This window comes from Oncorhynchus nerka, linkage group LG4 (genome assembly GCF_034236695.1).
Source record: "Oncorhynchus nerka isolate Pitt River linkage group LG4, Oner_Uvic_2.0, whole genome shotgun sequence".
NCBI classification, from domain to species: domain Eukaryota; kingdom Metazoa; phylum Chordata; class Actinopteri; order Salmoniformes; family Salmonidae; genus Oncorhynchus; species Oncorhynchus nerka.
The window spans coordinates 58,671,892-58,693,712 of NC_088399.1; the positions used below are offsets into that span (position 1 = coordinate 58,671,892).

Sequence of the window (21,821 nt, forward strand, 5' to 3'; positions counted from 1 at the left end):
AATACTGGAACTGGCGCGCTTGACACTGACGATCATAACACGCTCAGATGCTTAGGTCACTCATTTTGCCCATTCTAACGTTCAGTTGACCAGGAACTGAATGCGTCGATGCCTGTATATGCTACATTGCCTATATTTAGCAAGCCACGGCCACGTTGTCTGTAGGAGCTAGCCATTTTCGTGAGCGGTGTAGTGTACCTAATAAACTGGCCACTGAGTGTATGTCACTGTTTAATCCTGTGTGGATCTGTGTGTGCGTGCTCTTGGCCATTGAGTCAAGATGTGACTGTGTGAATGAATGAGTACAAATGGGGGAGGGAAGGTTCACTTGTGGTTAACTCCAAGATGTTTGGAAAAGGTAATCATGTCCTTAAAACCACGAGTAAGAGCTAGCCTATATGATCTATGGTGGGGAAAGGTAAAAGGGGTTTGGGGTATAATACAATTAATATATGAATTATGGTATTGCGGCATGGGGTTTGGAGAAAATAAACTGGTACAGAAACCAGAATACCCCTGATTCCCATATTGCAATAGAGCTAATACAGCGAAGCCTCAAATGTACAGTGGGGAGAACAAGTATTTGATACACTGCCGATTTTGCAGGTTTTCCAACTTACAAAGCATGTAGAGGTCTGTAATTTTTATCATAGGTACACTTCAACTGTGAGAGACGGAATCTAATACAAAAATCCAGAAAATCACATTGTATGATTTTTAAGTAATTCATTTGCATTTTATTGCATGACATAAGTATTTGATCACCTATCAACCAGTAAGAATTCCGGCTCTCACAGACCTGTTAGTTTTTCTTTAAGAAGCCCTCCTGTTCTCCACTCATTACCTGTATTAACTGCACCTGTTTGAACTCGTTACCTGTATAAAAGACACCTGTCCACACACTCAATCAAACAGATTCCAACCTCTCCACAATGGCCAAGACCAGAGAGCTGCGTACGGACATCAGGGATAAATTGTAGACCTGCACATGGCTGGGATGGGCTACAGGACAATAGGCAAGCAGCTTGGTGAGAAGGCAACAACTGTTGGCGCAATTATTAGAAAATGGAAGAAGTTCAAGATGACGGTCAATCACCCTCGGTCTGGGGCTCCATCCAAGATCTCACCTCGTGGGGCATCAATTATCATGAGGAAGGTGAGGGATCAGTCCAGAACTACACGGCAGGACCTGGTCAATGACCTGAAGAGAGCTGGGACCACAGTCTCAAAGAAAACCATTAGTAACACACTACGCCGTCATGGATTAAAATCCTGCAGCGCACGCAGGGTCCCCCTGCTCAAGCCAGCGCATGTCCAGTCCCGGCTGAAGTTTGCCAATGACCATCTGGATGATCCAGAGGAAGAATGGGAGAAGGTCATGTGGTCTGATGAGACAAAAATAGAGCTTTTTGGTCTAAACGCCACTTGCCGTGTTTGGAGGAAGAAGAAGGATGAGTACAACCCCAAGAACACCATCCCAACCGTGAAGCATGGAGGTGGAAACATCATTCTTTGGGGATGCTTTTCTGCAAAGGGGACAGGACGACTACCGTATTGAGGGGAGGATGGATGGGGCCATGTATCGCGAGATCTTGGCCAACAACCTCCTTCCCTCAGTAAGAGCATTGAAGATGGGGCGTGGCTGGGTCTTCCAGCATGACAACGACCCGAAACACACAGCCAGGGCAACTAAGGAGTGGCTCCGTAAGAAGCATCTCAAGGTCCTGGAGTGGCCTAGCCAGTCTCCAGACCTGAACCCAATAGAACATCTTTGGAGAGAGCTGAAAGTCTGTATTGCCCTGCGACAGCCCCGAAACCTGAAGGATCTGGAGAAGGTCTGTATGGAGGAGTGGGCCAAAATCCCTGCTGCAGTGTGTGCAAACCTGGTCAAGAACTACAGGAAACGTATGATCTCTGTAATTGCAAACAAAAGTTTCTGTACCAAATATTAATTTCTGCTTTTCAGATGTATCAAATACTTACGTCATGCAATAAAATGCTAATTAATTACTTAAAAATCATACAATGTGATTTTCTGGATTTTTGTTTTAGATTCCGTCTCTCACAGTTGAAGTGTACCTATGATAAAAATTACAGACCTCTACATGCTTTGTAAGTAAGGAAAACCTGCAAAATCGGCAGTGTATCAAATACTTGTTTTCCCCACTGTATGTCCAGTTGCACAAATTCTGAATTGCATGCATGACTGTGTTGTGCTTCTCTAATGCAGACTCCTCTTACATGCAGAGACGCTACATTCAATAAACTGAGAGACTGAATTCTGCAAGAGCTGGAAAGAAAATAGTGTATTCTGTTCCTGGAAACTGGATGAATGACTGGTACTAAAATTCTAATTTGCTCAATTTAATTAATTTAATTACTTTTTTGGAACTTTTAAACATAGCCACAGTTAAATTTGTCACATAAGTGAGTAAAACATTTTCTGTGGTCATTAAGGGGGAGAAGCCATTTCAGAATTCCGTTGTCCTGTGTTTTCTGTAGTTATTGTACAGTGCCTTCAGAAAGTATTAATACCCGTTGACTTATTCCACATTTTGTTGTTGCAGCCTGAATTCAAAATGGATTAAATAGATTTCTTTCTCACCCATCTACACACAATACCCCATAATGACCAAGTGAAAACGTGTTTTTAGAAATGTTTTCAAATTAAATGCATAAATATCTCATTTGCATAAGTATTCACACCCCTGAATCAATACTTTGTAGAAGCACCTTTGGCAGCGAATACAACTGTGAGTCTTTCTTCTGGGTAAGAGCTTTCCACACCTGGATTGTGCAACATTTACCCATTTATTATTTTCAAAATTCTTCAAGCTCTTGATCATTGCTAGGCAACCATTTTCAGGACTTGTCATAGTTATCAAGTAGATTTTAATGCAAAACTATAACTCGGCCACTCAGGAACATTCACTTCCTTCTTGGTAAGTAACTCCAGTGTAGATTTGGCCTTGTGTTTTAGGTTATTGCCCTGCTGAAATATGAATTAATCTCCCAGTGACTGGTGGAAAGCAGACTGAGCCAGCTTTCCCTTTAGGATTTTGTCTGTATTTAGCTCCATTCCATTTCCTTTTTATCCTGAGAAACTCCCCAGTCCTTAATGATTACAAGCTTACCTATTAACATTAACATTATTAACATGATGCAGCCACCACTATGCTTGAAAATATTGAAAATATGGAGAATATTTATAATATCTATAATAATATTATATTGAAAATATAAAATATTGAAAATATGGAGAGTGGTACTCAGTAATGTTTGCTTTGGATTTTCCACAAACATTTTGTTTGTATTCAGGACAAACAGTGAATTGCTTTGCCACATTTTTTGCAGTATTACTTTAGTGCCTTGATGCAAACAGGATGCATGTTTTGGAATATTTTTTATTCTATACAGTCTTCCTTTTCACTGGGTTAGTATTGTGGAGTAACTACAATATTGTTGATCCATCCTCCAGTATATTTATCCCTCAGTCAAGCTGTCAATTTCAAACACAGATTCAACCACAAGTGTAATTAGTAACTTCACCATCCTCAAAGGGATATTCAGTGTCTGCTTTAGGTACCCTTCTTTGAGAGGCATTTGAAAACCTTGCAGGTTTTTGCAGTTGAATCTGTGTTTGAAATTGACAGCTTGACTAAGGGATAAATATGTGTGAGATACAGAGATGAGGTAGTCACTAATAAATCATGTTAAACACTATTGCACACAGTCCATGAAACTTAAGCACATTTTTTTCTCCCAAACTTATTTTGGCTTGTCATAACAAAGGGGTTTGAATACTTATTGACTCAAGACAATTCAGCTTTTCATAAAATGTGGGAAAATTCAAGGGGTGTGAACACTTTCTGAAGGCACTGTATATGGGAATGTACACACCTTGGTGGCTTTTACTTTCTCATGTGTTATTTTCAAAACTGTTCAGCCCCATTTAGAGTGAGAATTACAAACGGAGGTCTTAACACTGAAACTTTGACGAGGTAGTTTGTCTTACAAATCAGACAGCCGTAGTCAGCCACTATATTGGAGCATACATGTATGCTTGATCTGATTATAGAGAAAGTCGATGGGTAAAGTTGCACCATTAATTTTTTTACAATATTACAATTTAAAATGCAACTATGTCAATTTGGCTTGTTACACCTCCCCCCTCGGTAACCCTAGAAACAATCAATACAAGAAGCGTACTTCGATTATCTACTTCTATCAGAGTCTTAAACTGTACTTTAATGACATTGGAATTAATACAGGGGGTTATAAAATGTAATAAAAATGAACTCAATTGAAAGTGTGGTGTTTTTCATTGTTCCTGTCTTTGAAGGCTTGTGTACATGACAGGTTGTGTGCTTTTGTGATACTTTTACACATTGCTGTCTGCACTCAGGTGTTTAGGCCTACATTCTTACATTCAAATGAAGCAGATTCTCTTATCCAGAGCGATGTAAAGTTAGTGACTGCTCAGGTCATTACGCTAACTGAAAGGTAAAGCTTCCATAGATATTGACGGACGTGTGTCAGCACAAAGCACACATCCACAACATTGCTGCGTTTGTTAGTGGTTGAAAATGGTTGCAAGTTAAGTCCACTCATTTCGTAATGGTGCAGAGTAAAATGTGCAGTTTTATAATGCTATTCTACACATTTTGTCATGTTTTAAAGCAAATTGTCTGCAATTCTACACTTCTTTTTATAGCACATCTTATTATTTTGTTAACAATTTGAGAGAGAATTTTGCCATTTTAAAGCAACATTCCTGCAATTCTATACATTTTGCTATCATGTGCTCTGACCCTTCACCCCCACCAGAAGGGCCCCAACCTCTGAAGGTCAGTGATCCCAGAGCATGTGGTAATCCGGCCCTGTGGAAAAAGTGGTGTAGGAGCTATTCCATTCGTTTTTCTGAATTTGACTCAAGACCCTCATGCTGTCACTGACCTTCACAGGCAGCACTTTTTAATTTTACATCCCTGAACTGCAACCAACCTCAATGACTCCCCTCGTCCACCAATCAGCAGCCTCCAAACAGTGATGACCCCACCTTCAGCCCTTGAGAACCTTGCTGTCTTTTCCAAATCAGAAAAAGAGTCCATTTTGCAATCTATCAGCAAGCGTTGTTGGGTAAGGCAGATATTGCATTTGTCCAATCTTATTGCAGTTCTTTTGTGACTGAAACGTCTAATAACCAGTTGGCTACAAATGGAGGTGTGGTCGAAATAACAAGACCATGCCTTCGAATTATCAGCTTGAGTTTTCTTTTACCTCAGTGGTGCCTGCTGGTTGTTTACGCTGAGATTGACATGTATTTCTGCCACACGTTGTTCAGAAGTGGGCTCATTTGCCCAATCCAAGTGCCACCTCAAGTAAGTAGGCGGGTCTTAGCAATGACGCATGGCAGTTTGAGGTCTTCTTACGTTACTGCCGGGTGTTGGATCGTCCTCTGGAAATCACAACGTGAGTAGCAATTTCAGCGAGGTTTCATTGAAAATAGACAGCCTAAAGATTGTACTTTTTGCGTTGCTGAGGATCTTGTGAATTAGGCTCTTAATTATTTCCCGAGAAGGTGTTTCATCCGTGTCTTCTATAAGAACATCAGGATATAGTAGGTGTGGAGAGCCTATGCAGCTAGCTAGCTAACGTTTCATTGCCGTCGTTTTACAACATACCTCCTACACCATTCGTTAGCTAACTACTAGTTACAGCAGACCAGCTAACTAGCTAACGGGTTGGCCATCTAGATACATGTTAGCCGATTGAATTATTTAACTTGCTAGCTGGCCAGAAATAATCCCCATTAATTCAGCACCATAGCACTGGGTGAGATGGTAACTGCTACAAGAAATATTTCATTACTGGCATGGGTTTTGAGCTACCCATTCAATGATGACCATCACGTAAATGTAATCTGTGCCAACTAGCTATGTAGCTAAAAACATGCTTTGTATGTAAACCTCTAATGATCCAACTCAATCTTTGGGAATATGTTATAAAACTCATGATCAGCATTCATGGCTAGGCCACAATTGTACTTTATAGGCTTTCCCTCTGTAAATTGAACACTACAATGTAATCTATGTTGACATGTAAACAAGTGGTGTGCTTTTGTTGTCTTTGCTGTTCTTTTGACAAACAGCCCCATCTCTTCCTGTACCAGTTTTCTATCGCCCCTACTAGTCAACTGCCCAGAGATAGCTAACCATACACCCAGCATCTTCCAGCAAACCATCACATATATCCTCCCCCTTTTCTACCTCCACCTCTCTCATCCTATAATCTCCTCTCACAGAATGGGCAGTGTTTTGGCAGCCAGCTCCCCTAACCCGCCACCGGCTCCTGCTGGTGGTAGTCCTGGCGGCCCAGGGATGACGGTACCCCCAGGCTTCTCAATGCCCCCAGTATCACCTGTACTGCCTTCAGGCAATGCGGCACCCGGTCAGCAGGTGGAGGCAGAAGGCCCTCTGTCCAACCCTGGCACGTTTGAGGAGTGCCACCGCAAGTGCAAAGGTAAACAGATTAGTCCATGAAATATGTAGAGAAAGTCCTCCGCCATGTAGATGAGATCTGTGAATTGAATAGTGCAAATGTAGGCGAATAGGCCAACGGCCACTGACGTTTATTTTATAAATAAATAAAAAATGTCCTGCTCCTTCCCTGACTTTTCCTAAATGTTTGTATTTGACTCTGCTCATTTGTCAGAATTTTTCAATCACAAACAGAGAAGTATTTAGAGCCTTTTTTACCAGTTTTTCTTTTTGTTTCTCACCTATTCCCAGCTTAACCTGTAGGATATTGGTACCCAGCCAGGCACTAATATAATGTCTCTCTATGCTCACTGAATGAATGATGAATGGGCGATAATTGAATTTAAATTGGGCCTAACTGAATGATAAGGAGGTTGATTTAATTTAGAAAGACAATAGTGTAATGTTTTTTTTTTATATATATACGCATTTATCAGCAGCAAATAATTTCACAGCGTGCCTTGGGGGTTGATACTATTCTCTATTGTTTTACTTTGTAAAAAATAAGCTGTTATTGGACTTTAATTTACTATAACTCTTTTAATTACATTTATTGTAAGGGAAATGAAAACATGTTGCGTTATTCTGAAGGCCTACTGCAAAACATATCCATGACTCTATCCAGCAAAGCAATCGACACCAGCCCACTGAATTAATGACAAATGTGGGGAATGGGCGATAATTGTTCAAGTTACTTCACAATCAAATTTCAATGAGGCCTAACTGAATGATAAGGACGGTGAAGGGGTTGAATTAATTTTGAACAACAGTAGCGTACTGGGTTTGTGTTAAGCCTATTTATCAGCGTTGGCGTTCATGTTATTCATTTGACAGCGTGCCTTGCAGGTTGATACTATGCCCTTTTACATTTAAAAATAAGCTGTTACGGGACTGTTTGTTACAATAAATGTGATTAGTAATAGTTACAGTAAGGGAAACAAACCCATGCCATGTGTTGCAGTAGGCCTTTAGAATAATGCAAAACATATCCTTCACTCGATCCAATTTTATGGGCGGGAAACAAACAATGCCCATCGAAACTATACCAAAACTAATTTCACACATAATAAGAGTTAGCCTATAGACAATATTCAATTGACAATAACCTGATGAGTGACAATATTAGGCCTATCATTTGTCAAATTGTACATGAGGAGATGGGAGCATCTTGTAATTTACAGATGCAGTGAAAGGAGTGTCACTTTATCAAATCCTCCTTCAGTCACATGGAGACAAAATATTTTGATTACTATATTGTATCGGAGAGCATATTCTGCAGTTTCAGTTACACTTACCTTTATCAGATAACCCCTAATTCAAGAGGCGCAGCTGTATTTCCAAATTTGACTTTTTCTAGGAATATCAGTGCTGCATTCAGCACATGATCACTCATGCTACAGTATTGCTCTGGCTGCTAAGCAAAAACTAGTAACATAATAAACGTAACATTTTAAATATGCTATTCTGTCGTCAATGGATAAATGGGCGATAGAAGCTGATAATAATGCATGTGACTTAAAGTAACTAAATTATGAGGATGACTGAATGTAGAACAATAGTGTAATTTTGATGAATAGCTCTAGGTGTTGTTGGGGGTCTAATTGTTTTATAATGAAAGGCTGGAAATTGTATATAATTTCCCCTCAGAGTCAAATCAGACACAGAGTACAAAATACAATGTGTGTAGTTCACAATGGCAAGCCGATGCAAATGAATGGACTTACTGACGGCATTGCAAATGGTGCAGAATTTAGATGAGTTGGAGTCGAGCTTAAAATCGATGTTGCTGATTTTAAGAGTCTTCATCTGATTCAGATGTTGACTTCAAGCCTCCAATGCCCGGGCCTCGCTGCAGAAAAACCAGAACAGAGCCAGCTAAGGCTGTGATCCCAACTGCCACGGTGAGACCAGTCTGGGACGGATGGCAGGGTTTGGGTAGAGACGAGTTGATGTGACATGCAGATGTTGCAGCACATCAGATTGTACTGTTGCTCATGCGCACAGAAAAGGAAACGGGTGGACCATGTCTATGGATGAACTCTTTTCCGAGAGACCGTGATACAGCCCGTGATCGAACCAGGTTCTGTAGTGACGCCTCTAGCGCTGAGGTGCAGTGCCTTGGACCGCTGCACCACTCGGGAGCAATATTCATATGTAAAGGCACACTCATAAGGGCACAATACAGTGTATGATACGATCAACAAATTCGTTTTTATATCTTGGCATTCATATATTTCCACAAATATTTATTTATACAATTCATCCATTACAATTATTCATACACTGGTGCTTTTGTTTACTGTTTTTATAATAAGGTAAACGAAAATAGGCTATAGGTGGGGGGGTTTTCCTAGGACTTGGTGGAATTATACAAAACATCCTTGACGATCTAAACTTTGTATTTTTTATGTATGTGTATTTCTATATGCAATGACTCCTTTATCAAGTGTTGGTGCATATGTTTGCTGCACTGTACCAGTTGATATGCATCCGATGCATATGCTAAAGGTGATGGCTGGCAACATTCTCTAGCAGGTACTTATAGGCTGAAAGGCCAGGTAGTTCTAGTGTTAAAGGATTGGTTCACTTTTCTAGAACCATATCTATATTGTTGACATAAATGGCATGTGATAGAAGGGTCCAGGCACTTTTATCTTTTTATTTTTTTTACTTGGTTTTGAGAAACTTAACGCACCCACAATAGACTTGCTCGTTCTGCAGTGTGTGTGGGCTCTGGAAAAACATGAACGAAGGCTCCCAAAACATCCAAACACATCATTTTAGAAAGGGCAAAGCTGTCAGTATAGTGCTGCAGGTCTTTAGATGTTGTACACGTGAGATTGTGTAATTCCAAACGTTATCGGCAACATTATTAAATATTTGTGACGGTTCCCCTTAGCAGCAGTGCTCCCTTTCGGTGTAGCCCTCACAGCACAGCTGGTAAGGGAAACCGCTCGAGTCACACAATATGGAACATAATGTTGCGGGTAAAGTTTTGGAATTGCACAGTTTCATGTGTACAACATCTAAAGACCTGCATCACTATTGGGTGTTTTTGTTTTTCCAGAGCCCCCGTAATGCAGAATGTGGAAGTGTGGTTAGTTTCTCTCCCAAGTGAAATCGCAAAAACGGGTGTCTGGACCCTTCTATAACACACAATATACCAAAATAGTGAACCACTCCTTTTTAATGGTTCTGTGTCTTCATGTTGTAGGCCTACACGTAATCTCAATCAGTTCCCATTTCTACCTGTCTTTCCAGAGGTGTTCCCCATGCAGATGGAGGGTGTAAGACTAATCGTTAACAAGGGCCTGAGTAATCACTTCCAGGTCAGTAAAGGTCACTACATCTCTATTTTCTTTACTGGTAAAATGATGTTGTGAATGGCCTTTGATCTTGACCCTCATTTCATCATTCCATCTAGAGATAGCAGATAATGGCAAATAATTTCATTAAGTTTACGGACTTCGAGTATAAAACCAAAGATGGTTTAGTTTGAAGATGTGTAGAAACTGATTCTCCAATAAAGTCCCCCATCACGCGAGTAGAGAATGTCATGGCGACGTTGGCTAGCTATGTTCATGCTCAGAAACACGCAGTCAAGTCTAACGGTTGTCTCGCACCGAACTGCGCATGTGCAGGCAGTCAAAAATCAAAGGCACTCCTTCGACATAAAGTTGTTTTTGACAAATACACTGCTCAAAACACTAAAATAACACATCCTAGATCTGAATGAATGAAATATTCTTATGAAATACTTTTTTCTTTACATAGTTGAATGTGTTGACAACAAAATCACACACACATTATCAATGGAAATCAAATTTATCAACCCATGCAGGTCTAGATTTGGAGTCACACTCAAAATTAAAGTGGAAAACCACACTACAGGCTGATCCAACTTTGATGTAATGTCCTTAAAACAAGTCAAAATGAGGCACAGTAGTGTGTGGCCTCCACGTGCCTGTATGACCTCCCTACAACGCCTGGGCATGCTCCTGATGAGGTGGCGGATGATCTCCTGAGGGATCTCCTCCCAGACCTGGACTAAAGCATCCGCCAACTCCTGGACAGTCTGTGGTGCAACGGTTGGTGGATGGAGCGAGACATGATGTCCCAGATGTGCTCAATTGGATTCAGGTCTGGGGAACGGGCGGGCCAGTCCACAGCATCAATGCCTTCCTCTTGCAGGAACTGCTGACACACTCCAGCCACATGAGGTCTAGCATTGTCTTGCATTAGGAGGAACCCAGGGCCAACCGCACCAGCATATGGTCTCACAAGGGGTCTGAGGATCTCATCTCGGTACCTAATGGCAGTCAGGCTACCTCTGGCGAGCACATGGAGGGCTGTGCAGCCCCCCCAAGGAAATGCCACCCCACACCATGACTGACCCACCGCCAAACCGGTCATGCTGGAGGATGTTGCAGGCAGTAGAACGTTCTCCACGGCGTCTCCAGACTGTCACGTCTGTCATGTGCTCAGTGTGAACCTGCTTTCATCTGTGAAGAGCACAGGGCGCCAGTGGCAAATTTGCCAATCTTGGTGTTCTCTGGCAAATGGAAAAACGTCCTGCACGGTGTTGGGCTGTAAGCACAACCCCCACCTGTGGACGTCGGGCCCTCATACCACCCTTATGGAGTCTGTTTCTGACCGTTTGAGCAGACACATGCAGATTTGTGGCCTGCTGGAGGTCATTTTGCAGGGCTCTGGCAGTGCTCTTCCTACTCCTCCTTGCACAAAGGCGGAGGTAGCGGTCCTGCTGCTGGGTTGTTGCCCTCCTATGGCCTCCTCCACGTCTCCTGATGTACTGGCCTGTCTCCTGGTAGCGCCTCCATGCACTGGACACTACACTGACAGACACAGCAAACCTTCTTGCCACAGGTGGCATTGATGTTCCATCCTGGATGAGCTGCACTACCTGAGCCACTTGTGTGGGTGTAGGTTGTCTCATGCTACCACTAGAGTGAAGGCACCGCCAGCATTAAAAAGTGACCAAAACATCAGCCAGGAAGCATAGGAACTGAGAAATGGTCTGTGGTTCCCACCTGCAGAACCACTCCTTTATTGGGGGTGTCTTGCTAATTGCCTATCATTTCCACCTGTTGTCTATTCCATTTGCACAACAGCATGTGAAATTTATTGTCAATCAGTGTTGCTTCCTAAGTGGACAGTTTGATTTCACAGAAGTGTGATTGACTTGGAGTTACATTGTGTTGTTTAAGTGTTCCCTTTATTTTTTTGAGCAGTGTATAAATGTCAGTTTGTCACTTTCATGAGGTTGGAGTAATAACATGTTCAGCTATTTAAGACATTGGTTCGAATTTAGGTTTTGAGAAAATTAACCAAGGAAGAATTTCTCTTCGCTCATTGACTTCTCAAAGCCCGGTCTGGTCTGCTCCGGAAGCGTTCCCTGAAGTCTTACGATGTTAAGCCTCTGGGTTTAGAAACTTTGATAATACTGTGTTAGGATTAGTTCTGGTCTTGCGCTCGTAACCAAATAAGGCAACAACCAAGCTCGTGGGAAGCTTTTGTCTCTTCATTTTACACAATACGCAGATGTTTGCTTGAGGAGCATTACTGACAGAAACATGAAATGTTGTCATCCCTCTGATCGACCCCATCAGGTGAATCACACAGTAATGCTCAGCACCCTAGGCGATTCCAGTTACAGGTTCGGTGCCACCTATGTGGGAACTAAGCAGATGGGTCCAGCAGAGGTGAGTCCGAGCCAATTAGCTAATACCACAACCTGAAGATTTGTTTGATACATTAGCCCTGTACACAATACAGCTATATAAAGTTTTAATCCTTCATTTGAGTGCTTAAAGGGGTGCTTTGGGATTTTGACAACGAGGCCTTTCATCTACTTCTCCAGAGTCGGAAGAACTGGTGGATACCATGTCGCTGTGTCCAGAATGTTGTTTCGTGAGCCGATGCGAACTAGTGTTAGCGCAATGACTGGAAGTCTATGGGCATCTACTAGCATGCTACCACAAAAATGGTGTCCGTGAGTTCATCTGACTCTGGGGAAGTAGATAAAGAGCCTCATTGCCAAAATCCCGAAGTATTTTTTTTTTATACAGTCAAGTTCACACACTACCAGTCATGAATGAGAATGACAACTATATTACAGTTATTGTTGCTGGTATTTGTGAAATTAGCTTATTCTGGAAAAGTTTTTACCTGTACTTTGTAACTATTGTTTACTGCCTGCAGTCCTTCCCAGTCATGGTGGGAGACATGGACAACAGCGGCAGCCTCAATGCCCAGGTCATTCACCAGATCTCCAACAGAGTCCGGTCCAAACTAGCCTTCCAGGTACAGATATTTGGATTTCTATGGTAGTGTTTGTTTAGTCTGCCATTTACCTTGGCAGTTGAAATTAGGTGATAATTACATTTGGGAGACTTGGTGACCGTGTATAGCCCACTTAAGTTACTACATCAGACTGATTGATGACATGTTTATCAATGTGTGTCCTGCCATCAGACGCAGCAGCAAAAGTTTGTGAACTGGCAAGGAGATTGTGAGGTCCGAGGAGAGGACTTTACTGCTGCTGTTACCCTGGGCAACCCAGATGTCCTTGTAGGCTCTGGTAAGCTTTGTGAATGGAGGTATTTTGTAATACTAAAATGTACCACCAACTAACTATCTTAAGCTGATCATTTTCTCTTACTACTTCATCTGTCAGGTATTATTGTAGCACACTACATCCAGTCCATAACCCCATCCCTGGCTTTGGGAGGGGAGCTGGTTTACCATCGCAGGCCAGGAGAGGAAGGCACGGTCATGTCTCTAGCTGGCAGATACACAGGTGAGGCATTGGCCACAATCACACTGAAGTATGGGAACAACCCAGTCTATTTTATAGACAAATAAGAAAAGTATATGGGAGTTTGTCTAACCTTTTTTTATAGCATGTGATTCAAAGGACAAAAACAAGACACTTAAAATATAAAGTAACCGATTGAAGCCTACAGATGACACGCTCACATCAAATCAGGGAGAAGAAGGTGAGGTTGAGCTGGAAAACTCTTACACATCTGTCTGGTACAGTCTTCAGAGAACTCTCCATGCCAGCAGAGTCCAAAAATAAGAATTTCAGTAGGACACAGAATTCCACAAGGTCCCCGCCATGGGACGTTCTTGGATTGTTTTGTGGTTCGTAAAACCAAACAGTGAGAGGTGAGCCCTCCTGTCAGGAGTGCTGTGATTGGCTTAGGTGATGGAATAGTTCCTGGGGTTGGGTCAGCCCCCATTAATCACCTGCATTGTTCTGTGACTATTCAGACCCCTGGACTTTTTCTACATTTTGTTACGTTACAGCCTTATTCTAAAGTAGATTACATTGTTTGTTTTTTTTTTAGAAATGTTTGCAAATGTATTCAAAAAGAAAAAATCCTATTACATTTACTCAATACTCTGAAGCACCTTTGGCAGCGATTACAGCCTTGAGTCTTCTTGGGTATGGCGCTACAAGCTTGGCACACCTCTATTTGGGGAGTTTCTCCCATTATCTGCAGATCCTCTCAAGCTCTGTCAGGTTGGATGGGGAGCGTTGCTGCACAGCTATTTTCAGGCCTCTCCAAAGATTTCAGATCAAGTTCAAGTCCGGGCTCTGCCTGGGCCACTCAAGGACATTCAGGACTTGTCCCTAAGCCACTCCTGCATTGTCTTGGCTGTGTGCTTAGGGTCGTTGTCCTGTTGGAAGGTGAACCTTTGCCCCAGTATGAGGTCCTGAGCGCTCTGGAGCAGGTTTTCATCAAGGATCTCTCTGTACATTGCTCTGTTCATCTTTGCCTCGATCCTGTCTAGTCTCCCAGTCCCTGCTGCTGAAAAACATTCCACAGTATGATGCTGCCACCACCATGCTTCACCGTAGGGATGGTGCCAGGTTTCCTCCAGACGTAACGCTTGGCATTCAGGCCAAAGACTTCAATCTTGGTTTCATCAGACCTGAGAATCTTGTTTCTTGAGTCCTTTAGGTGCTTTTTGGAAAACTTGAAGTGGGCTGTCTTTTACTGAGGAGTGGCTTCCATCTGGACACTCTACCATAAGGGCCTGATTGGTGGAGTGCTGCAGAGATGGTTGTCCTTCTGGAAGATTCTCCCATCTCGACAGAGATGAGCTCTGTCTGTGACCATCAGGTTCTTGGTAACTCACTGACCAAGGCCCTTCTCCCCCGTTTGCTTAGTTTGGCCAGGCAGCCAGTTCTAGGAAGAGTCTTGGTGATTCCAAACTTCCATTTAAGAAAGATGGAGGCCACTGTGTTCTTGGGGACCTTCAAAGCTGCAGACATTTTTTGGTGTCCTTCCCCAGATCTGTGCCTCAACTCAATCCTCTACGGACAATTCCTTCAATCTCATGGCTTGGTTTTTGCTCTGACATGCACTGTCAGCTGTGGGACCTTTTTATATACACAGGTGTGTGCCTGTCTTTTCAGTCCGTTTAAGCTGTTTGCTTGAGGAAATAAGAGTTTGAGGCACTTTTGCGAGCAGTGTAATGTTGTCCAATGGACAAGTTCCTTGGCTGAGTCATGGTCACTCTTCGTCAGAAACCTGTTGTGTCCATGTCTCTGGCAGAAGTCTGGGTGCCCTTTTGGTTCAAACCTGCCGCCCTTTTTGCTGACAGAAGCGTTGATGTAGACTAGAGGGGGGCCACTCACAGCAAGCACCCAGCAGGAGTTGTCCTTCTCCTCTTTTTGCTCATCTTCCTTTGTTCTCTGGCCACTGAATGGGTCCTTGTGTGTTCTTATTGTAGTTAACATCTGAAAGGGATGTGTTAATTTGACACTCTACAAACATGTATTTTTGATAATGCAGCGATAGTCCACTAACTGATATTTTTCCATAGTGGATAGGATAGATGTGTGTGTTACACTATGCCATTTTAAGATGGGTGTTTCTTGCTATTTCAGGCAGTAACTTCATTGCCACATTGACACTAGGGGGTGCAGGGGCACATGCCTCCTACTACCACAAAGCCAACGACACGGTATTGCTCAATTCCATTTGTTTCCTTCTGTGTCTGTTACTTTTTACCAATGTGTTGGTTAGTGTCTTCAGCTCTCTCACTGTTATTCTTATCCCACAGTTGCAGTTGGGTGTTGAGTTTGAGGCTAGCACCCGAATGCAGGAGACCAGTGTATCATTTGGCTACCAGCTAGATGTGCCTAAAGCCAATTTGCTCTTCAAAGGTATGGCTTCTGCTTGTATGGACACTGATTTTAAAGTATATGTATATTCCTGTATATTAGCCTTTTGTTACATTGTTTGCTGTTTTTGTATTTTCATATACAGTTCCTTCAAAATGTTCACACCCCTTTACCTATTTGACATTTTGTTACAGCCTGAATTCAGAATGGATTAAATGTCTTATTTCTCACTACCCCATAATGACAAAGTGAAAACACGTTTTTAGAAATGGACAAAATTCTTACATTAAATATCTGATTTACGTAAATACTCAGACCCCTTTGTAAGAAGAACCATTGGCTGTGATTACAGCTTTGAGTTGTCTTTGGTATGTCTATCAGCTTTGCACATCTGGATTTGGTGATTCTTCTCCCATTTCTTCCTGGCAGATTTTCTAGAGCTCTGTTAAGTTAGATGCGGAGTGGCAGTGAACAGCAATCTTCAAGTCTTCCCACAGAATTTCAATAGGATTCATGTCTGGACTTTGGCTGGGCCATTCAAGGACTTTCAGATTTTTGTTCTCAAGCCATTCCAGCATTGCTTTGGCTGTATGTTTGGGGTCGTTGTCCTGTTGGAATGTAAATCTTTGCCCCAGTCGAATGTTTGAACTCTGAAGCAGGTTCTCATCAATGATTTGCCTGTATTTGTCTCTGTTCATTGTTCCCGCTTACAAGTCTCCCTGCCCCTGAAAAGCATCCCCATAGCCTGATGATACTGCCACAACCATGGTGTTAGACGGGTGATGAGCTGTGCCTGGGTTTCTCCAGACATGGCACTTTGCATTCAGGCCAAATAGTTAAATGTTTGTCTCATCAGACCACAGAATATTTTTGCCTTATCTTCTGTTTTTTATGTGCCTTTTCACAAACTTCAGTTGTGCTGTAATGTGCCTTTTTCTCAGGAGTGGCTTCCGTCTGGCGTCTCCAATAAAGCCCAGATTGATGAAGTGCTGTCGAGACTGTTGTCCTTCTGGCATATTCTCCCATCTCAGCTAAGGAACTCTGTAGCTATGTCAGTGGGCTTTGGGTTCTTGGTCACCTCCCTGACCAAGGTCCTTCTTGCCCGGTGGCTCAGTTTGGTTGCACGGTCAGCTCTAGGCAGAGTCTGGATAGTTCCATATTTTTTCCAATTTCCCAATGATGGAGGCCACTGTGCTCTTGGAAACTTTCAATACTCTAAATGTATACCCTTCCCAATATGTATATGCCTGATCACAATTCTATCTTGGAGATCTAGGGACAGTTTCTTGGACTTCATGCTATAGTTTCTGCTCTGACATGCACTGTCAACTGTGAGACCTTATATAGACAGGTGTTTCTTTCTAAATCATGTCCAAACAATTGAATTGGCCACAGGTGGACTCTAATCTAGTGGCATCTCGGGGATGATCAAAGGAAATTGAATGCACCGGAGCTCAATTTGGAGCGTCATAGCAAAGGGGTGTTAATACTTGTGTCAATTTGATTTCTGTAATTTTATTTTCAATAAATGTGCCAAATGTATATATTTCATCAATCTTTAAATAACAGAACAAAATGTGGAATAAGTCTAGAGTTATGAATATTTTCTGAAAGCACTTATTCAATTTTCTGTTTTTCTCCCCAATACTCCAGGCTCCATAGATAGTAATTGGGTGGTGGGGGCCACACTAGAGAAGAAGCTACTACCTCTGCCTCTTTCTTTGGTCCTGGGGTCCTTCCTCAACCACAAGAAGAACAAGTTCCAATGTGGTTTTGGCATCACCATCGGTTAGACTTACCAGAGTGGGGGAAAGCCTATAGGCAATCTTCACAGAAAGGACAGACCAAGCCTGGACTCACCACCGAGTCTCACATCACTTCAATTTGTCCCCATCTGACTACTAAGAAGTTCATTGTTGTTGGTTCCAAAGGTTACTTTTTCCTAAATAATGTGTTAAAATATACACTATATATACAGAAGTATGTGGACACCCCTTGAAATTAGTGGATTCGGTTATTTCAGCCATACCCGTTGCTGACAGGTGTATAAAATCGAGCACACCGCCATGCAATCTCCATGGACACACATTGGCAGTAGAATGGCCTTACTGAAGAGCCCAGTAACTTTTTCAATGTGGCACTGTCATAAGATACTACATTTACAACAAGTCAGTTTGTCACCTTTCTATCCTGCTAGAGCTGTTATTGTAAAGTGGAAACGTCTAGGAGCAACAATGGCTCAGCCATGAAGTGGTAGACCACACAAGCTCACAGAACAGAAGCGTGTATAAATCGTCTGTCCTCGATCGCAACACTCTGGAAGCAAAGTCAGCACAATAACTGTTTGTCGGGAGCTTCGTGAATCCTATTGAACACCTTTGGGATGAATTGGAACGCTGACTGCGAGCCAGGCCTAATTGCCCAACCTCACCTAATGCTGTTGTGGCTGAATGCTGTGGGGACTTGCTTCCAATGTTCCAACATCTAGTGGAAAGCCTTTCCAGAACAGTGGAGGCTGTTATAGCGCCAAGGGGGGACCAACTCCATATCAATGCCCATGATTTTGGAATGAGATGTTCAACGAGCAGGTGTCCACATACTTTTGTCCATGTAGTATATAATCATTGAACGGTTAAACAAAGAAATGTAAATAAGGTGCATCTTTAGGACTAAAATAATCAGTCGAATAATCAAAATTGGGGTTAAAATGCATGGGTCAGAGATTGAGGACAATGTGGTGATGAGATTGGACAATGGCCATATACTTCAGAGACTAACGTATTAAGACCAACATAGCAGACAGCAGTAAAAGAGGACTCAGTAAAACACTTGCTGTTAGGAAACTATCAAATTATAGTACTTTTGTTTTTAGGTCTGTGCCGGTCCAGTTTTGTTTTGGTCGGTTTGTTTTTATTTATTTTGTGTTGTATGGTCTATCTGCTTCTTTTCACTTTTTTGTTTGTTTTTTAGGTTGGGGAGGCAGAGGGCAGGAAAATCTTTTTCATAATCGTATATATTACCTGTATATATCTATTGGGAAAAGGATAAATGCCATTTCTTACAAAATACAGAGAGAATTGGTTTTGTTTCTTATTGCTTCAAATTCTCTGCTCATAGTTGACAGAGCCTGAATTGTTTCAATTGATGAGAATAAGCTGAATGCTGTTCATGAGTTTAATTTATTTAAATCACACATGATAATACTGACAAATATGCTGATATGTAGGAAATTTTGCTTGAAGAAATTGAGACCCTTTTCAAGAGGGCAACAGTAGATGTGATTATTCTATTGATGATAGAATCCTGCACAGCTTCTGTAATATAGTCCTGAGTCACATGTAGATATTGGTCAGGAGATGGAGAGTCCGATAACTGATCATGTGAAACAACAATAGTGGTACATACATTTACACTGAACAAAAATATAGGCGCAACATGGAAAGTGTTGGTCCCATATTTCATGAGCTGAAATAAAAGATCCCAGAAACGTTCCATACGCACAAAAAACGTATTTCTCTCAATTTGTGCACAAATTTGTTTATATCCCTGTTGGTGAGCATTTCTTCTTTACCAAAATAATCCATCCACCTGACAGTTGTGGTATATCAAGAAGCTGGTTAAACAACATGATCATTACACAGGCACACCTTGTGCTGGGGACACTAAAAGGCCACTCTAAAATGTGCAGTTTTGTCACAACATAATGCCACAGATGTCTCAAGTTTTGAGTAGGCATGCTGACGGCAGGAATGTCCACTAGAGCATTTCCTGTTAATATAACTACCATAAGCTGCTTCAATGTCGTTTTAGATCATTTTTCTGTACGTCCAACCGCCTTCACAACTGCAGACCACATGTATGTGGTTGAGCGGTTTGCTGATGTCAATAGTATGAGCAGAGTGCCCTGGGATGGCGGTGGGGCAGGCATAAGCTACGGACAACGAACATAATAGCATTTTATCGCTGGCAATTTGAATGCACAGAGATACCGTGACGAGATCCTGAGGCCCATTGTCGGGCCATTCATCTTCCGCCAACACCATGTTTCAGCGTGATTATGCATGGCCCCATGTCTCAAGGATCTGTACACTTTTCCTGGAAGCTGAAAATGTCCCAGTTCTTCCATGGCCTGCATACCCACCAGACATATCACCCATTGAGCATGTTTGGGATGCTCTGGATCAAGGTGTACGACAGCGTGTTACAGTTCCCGCCAATATCCAGCAAATTCGCAAAGTGATTAAAAAGAAGTGGGACTTCATTCCACAGGCAAATGGTCACATCAGATACTGACTGGATTTCTGACCCACGCCCCTATTTTTTTATTTAAGGTATCTGTGACTAACAGATTCATATGTGTTCCCAGTCATGTGAAATCTATAGATTACAGCCTCATGAATTTATTTCAATTGACTGATTTCCTTATATGAACTAACTCAATAAAATCTTAAATTGTTGTGTTCATTTTTTTTGTTCAGGGTTAAATTTGATACAACATATGATACTATTTTTAAGTTGATTGTTATTGCATTAGGCTTAGTATTTAACTGTTGAAACAGAGATGTGTGTTTGTTTATTATGTATGAGACAAACAATACTCTGTCAGTATACTGTACATATTGCCCCTTTTGGACTTTGATGGAAAATTATTAATCAGTACGCAGTTCTAGTAGAACAAGTCAAATCAGTCTGATTACTGGCACTTCTTGGTGACAGTTGGGTCGTCAGGTCCTCTCCATATGGGGCTAGATTCTGCTGGAGCTCCTGTGTTCTCTGAGTCAGCTCAGTCTTGGAGCTCTGGGTCAGGGAAATCATGATATTCTGGAACTCCTCCAGGTTCTGGTCACTTCTGCTTCAGCTAGGGTCCCAGCTCGGCCTGCAGCTGCTACATACTCTTCTCCAGGCTTCCCTTCAGCACCTCACTCTTCAGGAGAAGAGTGGCCTTCAGCCAGTGCTCAGTTCCTTCTCCAGGCTTCCCTTTAGCTCCTCACTCTTCAGGAGAAGAGTGGCCTTTAGCCAGTGCTCAATTCCTTCTCCAGGTGAGCCTTCAGTTGTTTGGCCTCCTGGGAAAGAAAGCTTTGCCAGCAGGTCCTGAGTCAGAGGAGTCACCTGGCCACAGTGTACTGGTTCACAGCATAGGCACTCCCAGAGACTGAGAGAAAGGTCAGTATAGAGACCAAGTCACAAGGTTAACAAACAAGTAGATTGTTACTCAACAGTTATCAAACTCCAATCTATTGTGTTATTTTCTACATATTGAGACTAACTTGACTGTGTGGCACCACTGTCTGATCCACTTAGACTGGTCCTGCCACAGAACATAAGTTTTGCACCCTGTAGGAGAGACCGAAGATTATAAAATGTTCAGTCTAGACTTGAGGGTATTTGAGATTATACTTTTACTCCTTTCATTGATATTACCTTACTGTTACATTTAGTATTATCAATTTGCTTCCTTTTAAAAATACAAACACTAGTCACATGTTGAAGAATGAAAATATATTATTCACTCACCAGTGAAAACAGCAAGCGCAAGCAGCACTAGCACCTTCATGACTGGCTGTTAATGGAGAAAAAGACAGTTGGTGAAGAAAACATCCAACTCTGTTTCTCATCCCAGATATTGTAGCCAGTGTGATAAAAACAGATACCTGGAAGCAGCTAGTGTCTTCCCAGCTAACAGTTCGAGGGAGAGAACGTTTGTGTAATGTTCCCCTAATGTTTTGAGTGTCCAGTTAATTAGGGGAACATTCTATCTATGTAACAAAAAACTTATGAGAACCTTTTGTGTTAGTTAGAGCATGCCCTTAATGTCAAGCAGAACATACAATATTCTCAGAATATGCAACAATGTTCTAGACGCTTTTTATGGGACGTTCGAAGAACATTCATGTGTCCAGTTTTTTTTTAGGAGAATATTCCATCACCGTTCCACCAAACATACACAGAACATGATTGTGTTCTCAGAACACAAGATATTAATGTTCTAGACATGTTGGGAATGTTGCAAGGACATTTGTGTCCAAAGAAAAATGTATTACACATCACTTCTTGTTACTGTTGCCTAGCCAATTAAGGCCCTGATTGGTGAACCACTGACCCATTCATAACTCTATCTTTTGGCA

At 42.0% G+C, this 21,821-nt stretch overlaps 2 protein-coding genes across 3 annotated transcripts; one reads left to right on the plus strand and one right to left on the minus strand.

Moving 5' to 3' along the window:
* The first annotated feature begins 5,370 nt into the window (after positions 1–5,370).
* tomm40l (translocase of outer mitochondrial membrane 40 homolog, like) lies at positions 5,371–18,764 on the plus strand. Of its 2 annotated transcripts, none has more exons than XM_029657968.2 (10): positions 5,371–5,472; positions 6,305–6,522; positions 9,801–9,868; positions 12,167–12,259; positions 12,759–12,860; positions 13,032–13,137; positions 13,234–13,356; positions 15,460–15,536; positions 15,636–15,738; positions 17,350–18,764. In XM_029657968.2, exons 2-10 carry the CDS (start codon positions 6,306–6,308, stop codon positions 17,487–17,489), a joined length of 1,029 nt encoding a protein of 342 aa, XP_029513828.1. In that variant the 5' UTR covers positions 5,371–5,472; position 6,305; the 3' UTR covers positions 17,490–18,764. The 2 variants fall into 2 exon arrangements, with proteins under 2 accessions (XP_029513828.1, XP_029513829.1); XM_029657969.2 differs by lacking the exon at positions 5,371–5,472 and adding an exon at positions 5,515–5,620.
* A 1,585-nt stretch (positions 18,765–20,349) lies between these two features.
* On the minus strand, positions 20,350–21,250 carry apoa4a (apolipoprotein A-IV a). The gene is given in 8 exon segments (XM_065018118.1): positions 20,350–20,542; positions 20,544–20,646; positions 20,649–20,712; positions 20,715–20,768; positions 20,770–20,813; positions 20,816–20,907; positions 20,994–21,030; positions 21,211–21,250. Coding segments are annotated over 8 exon segments (627 nt in total).
* Between the last annotated feature and the right edge of the window lie 571 nt (positions 21,251–21,821).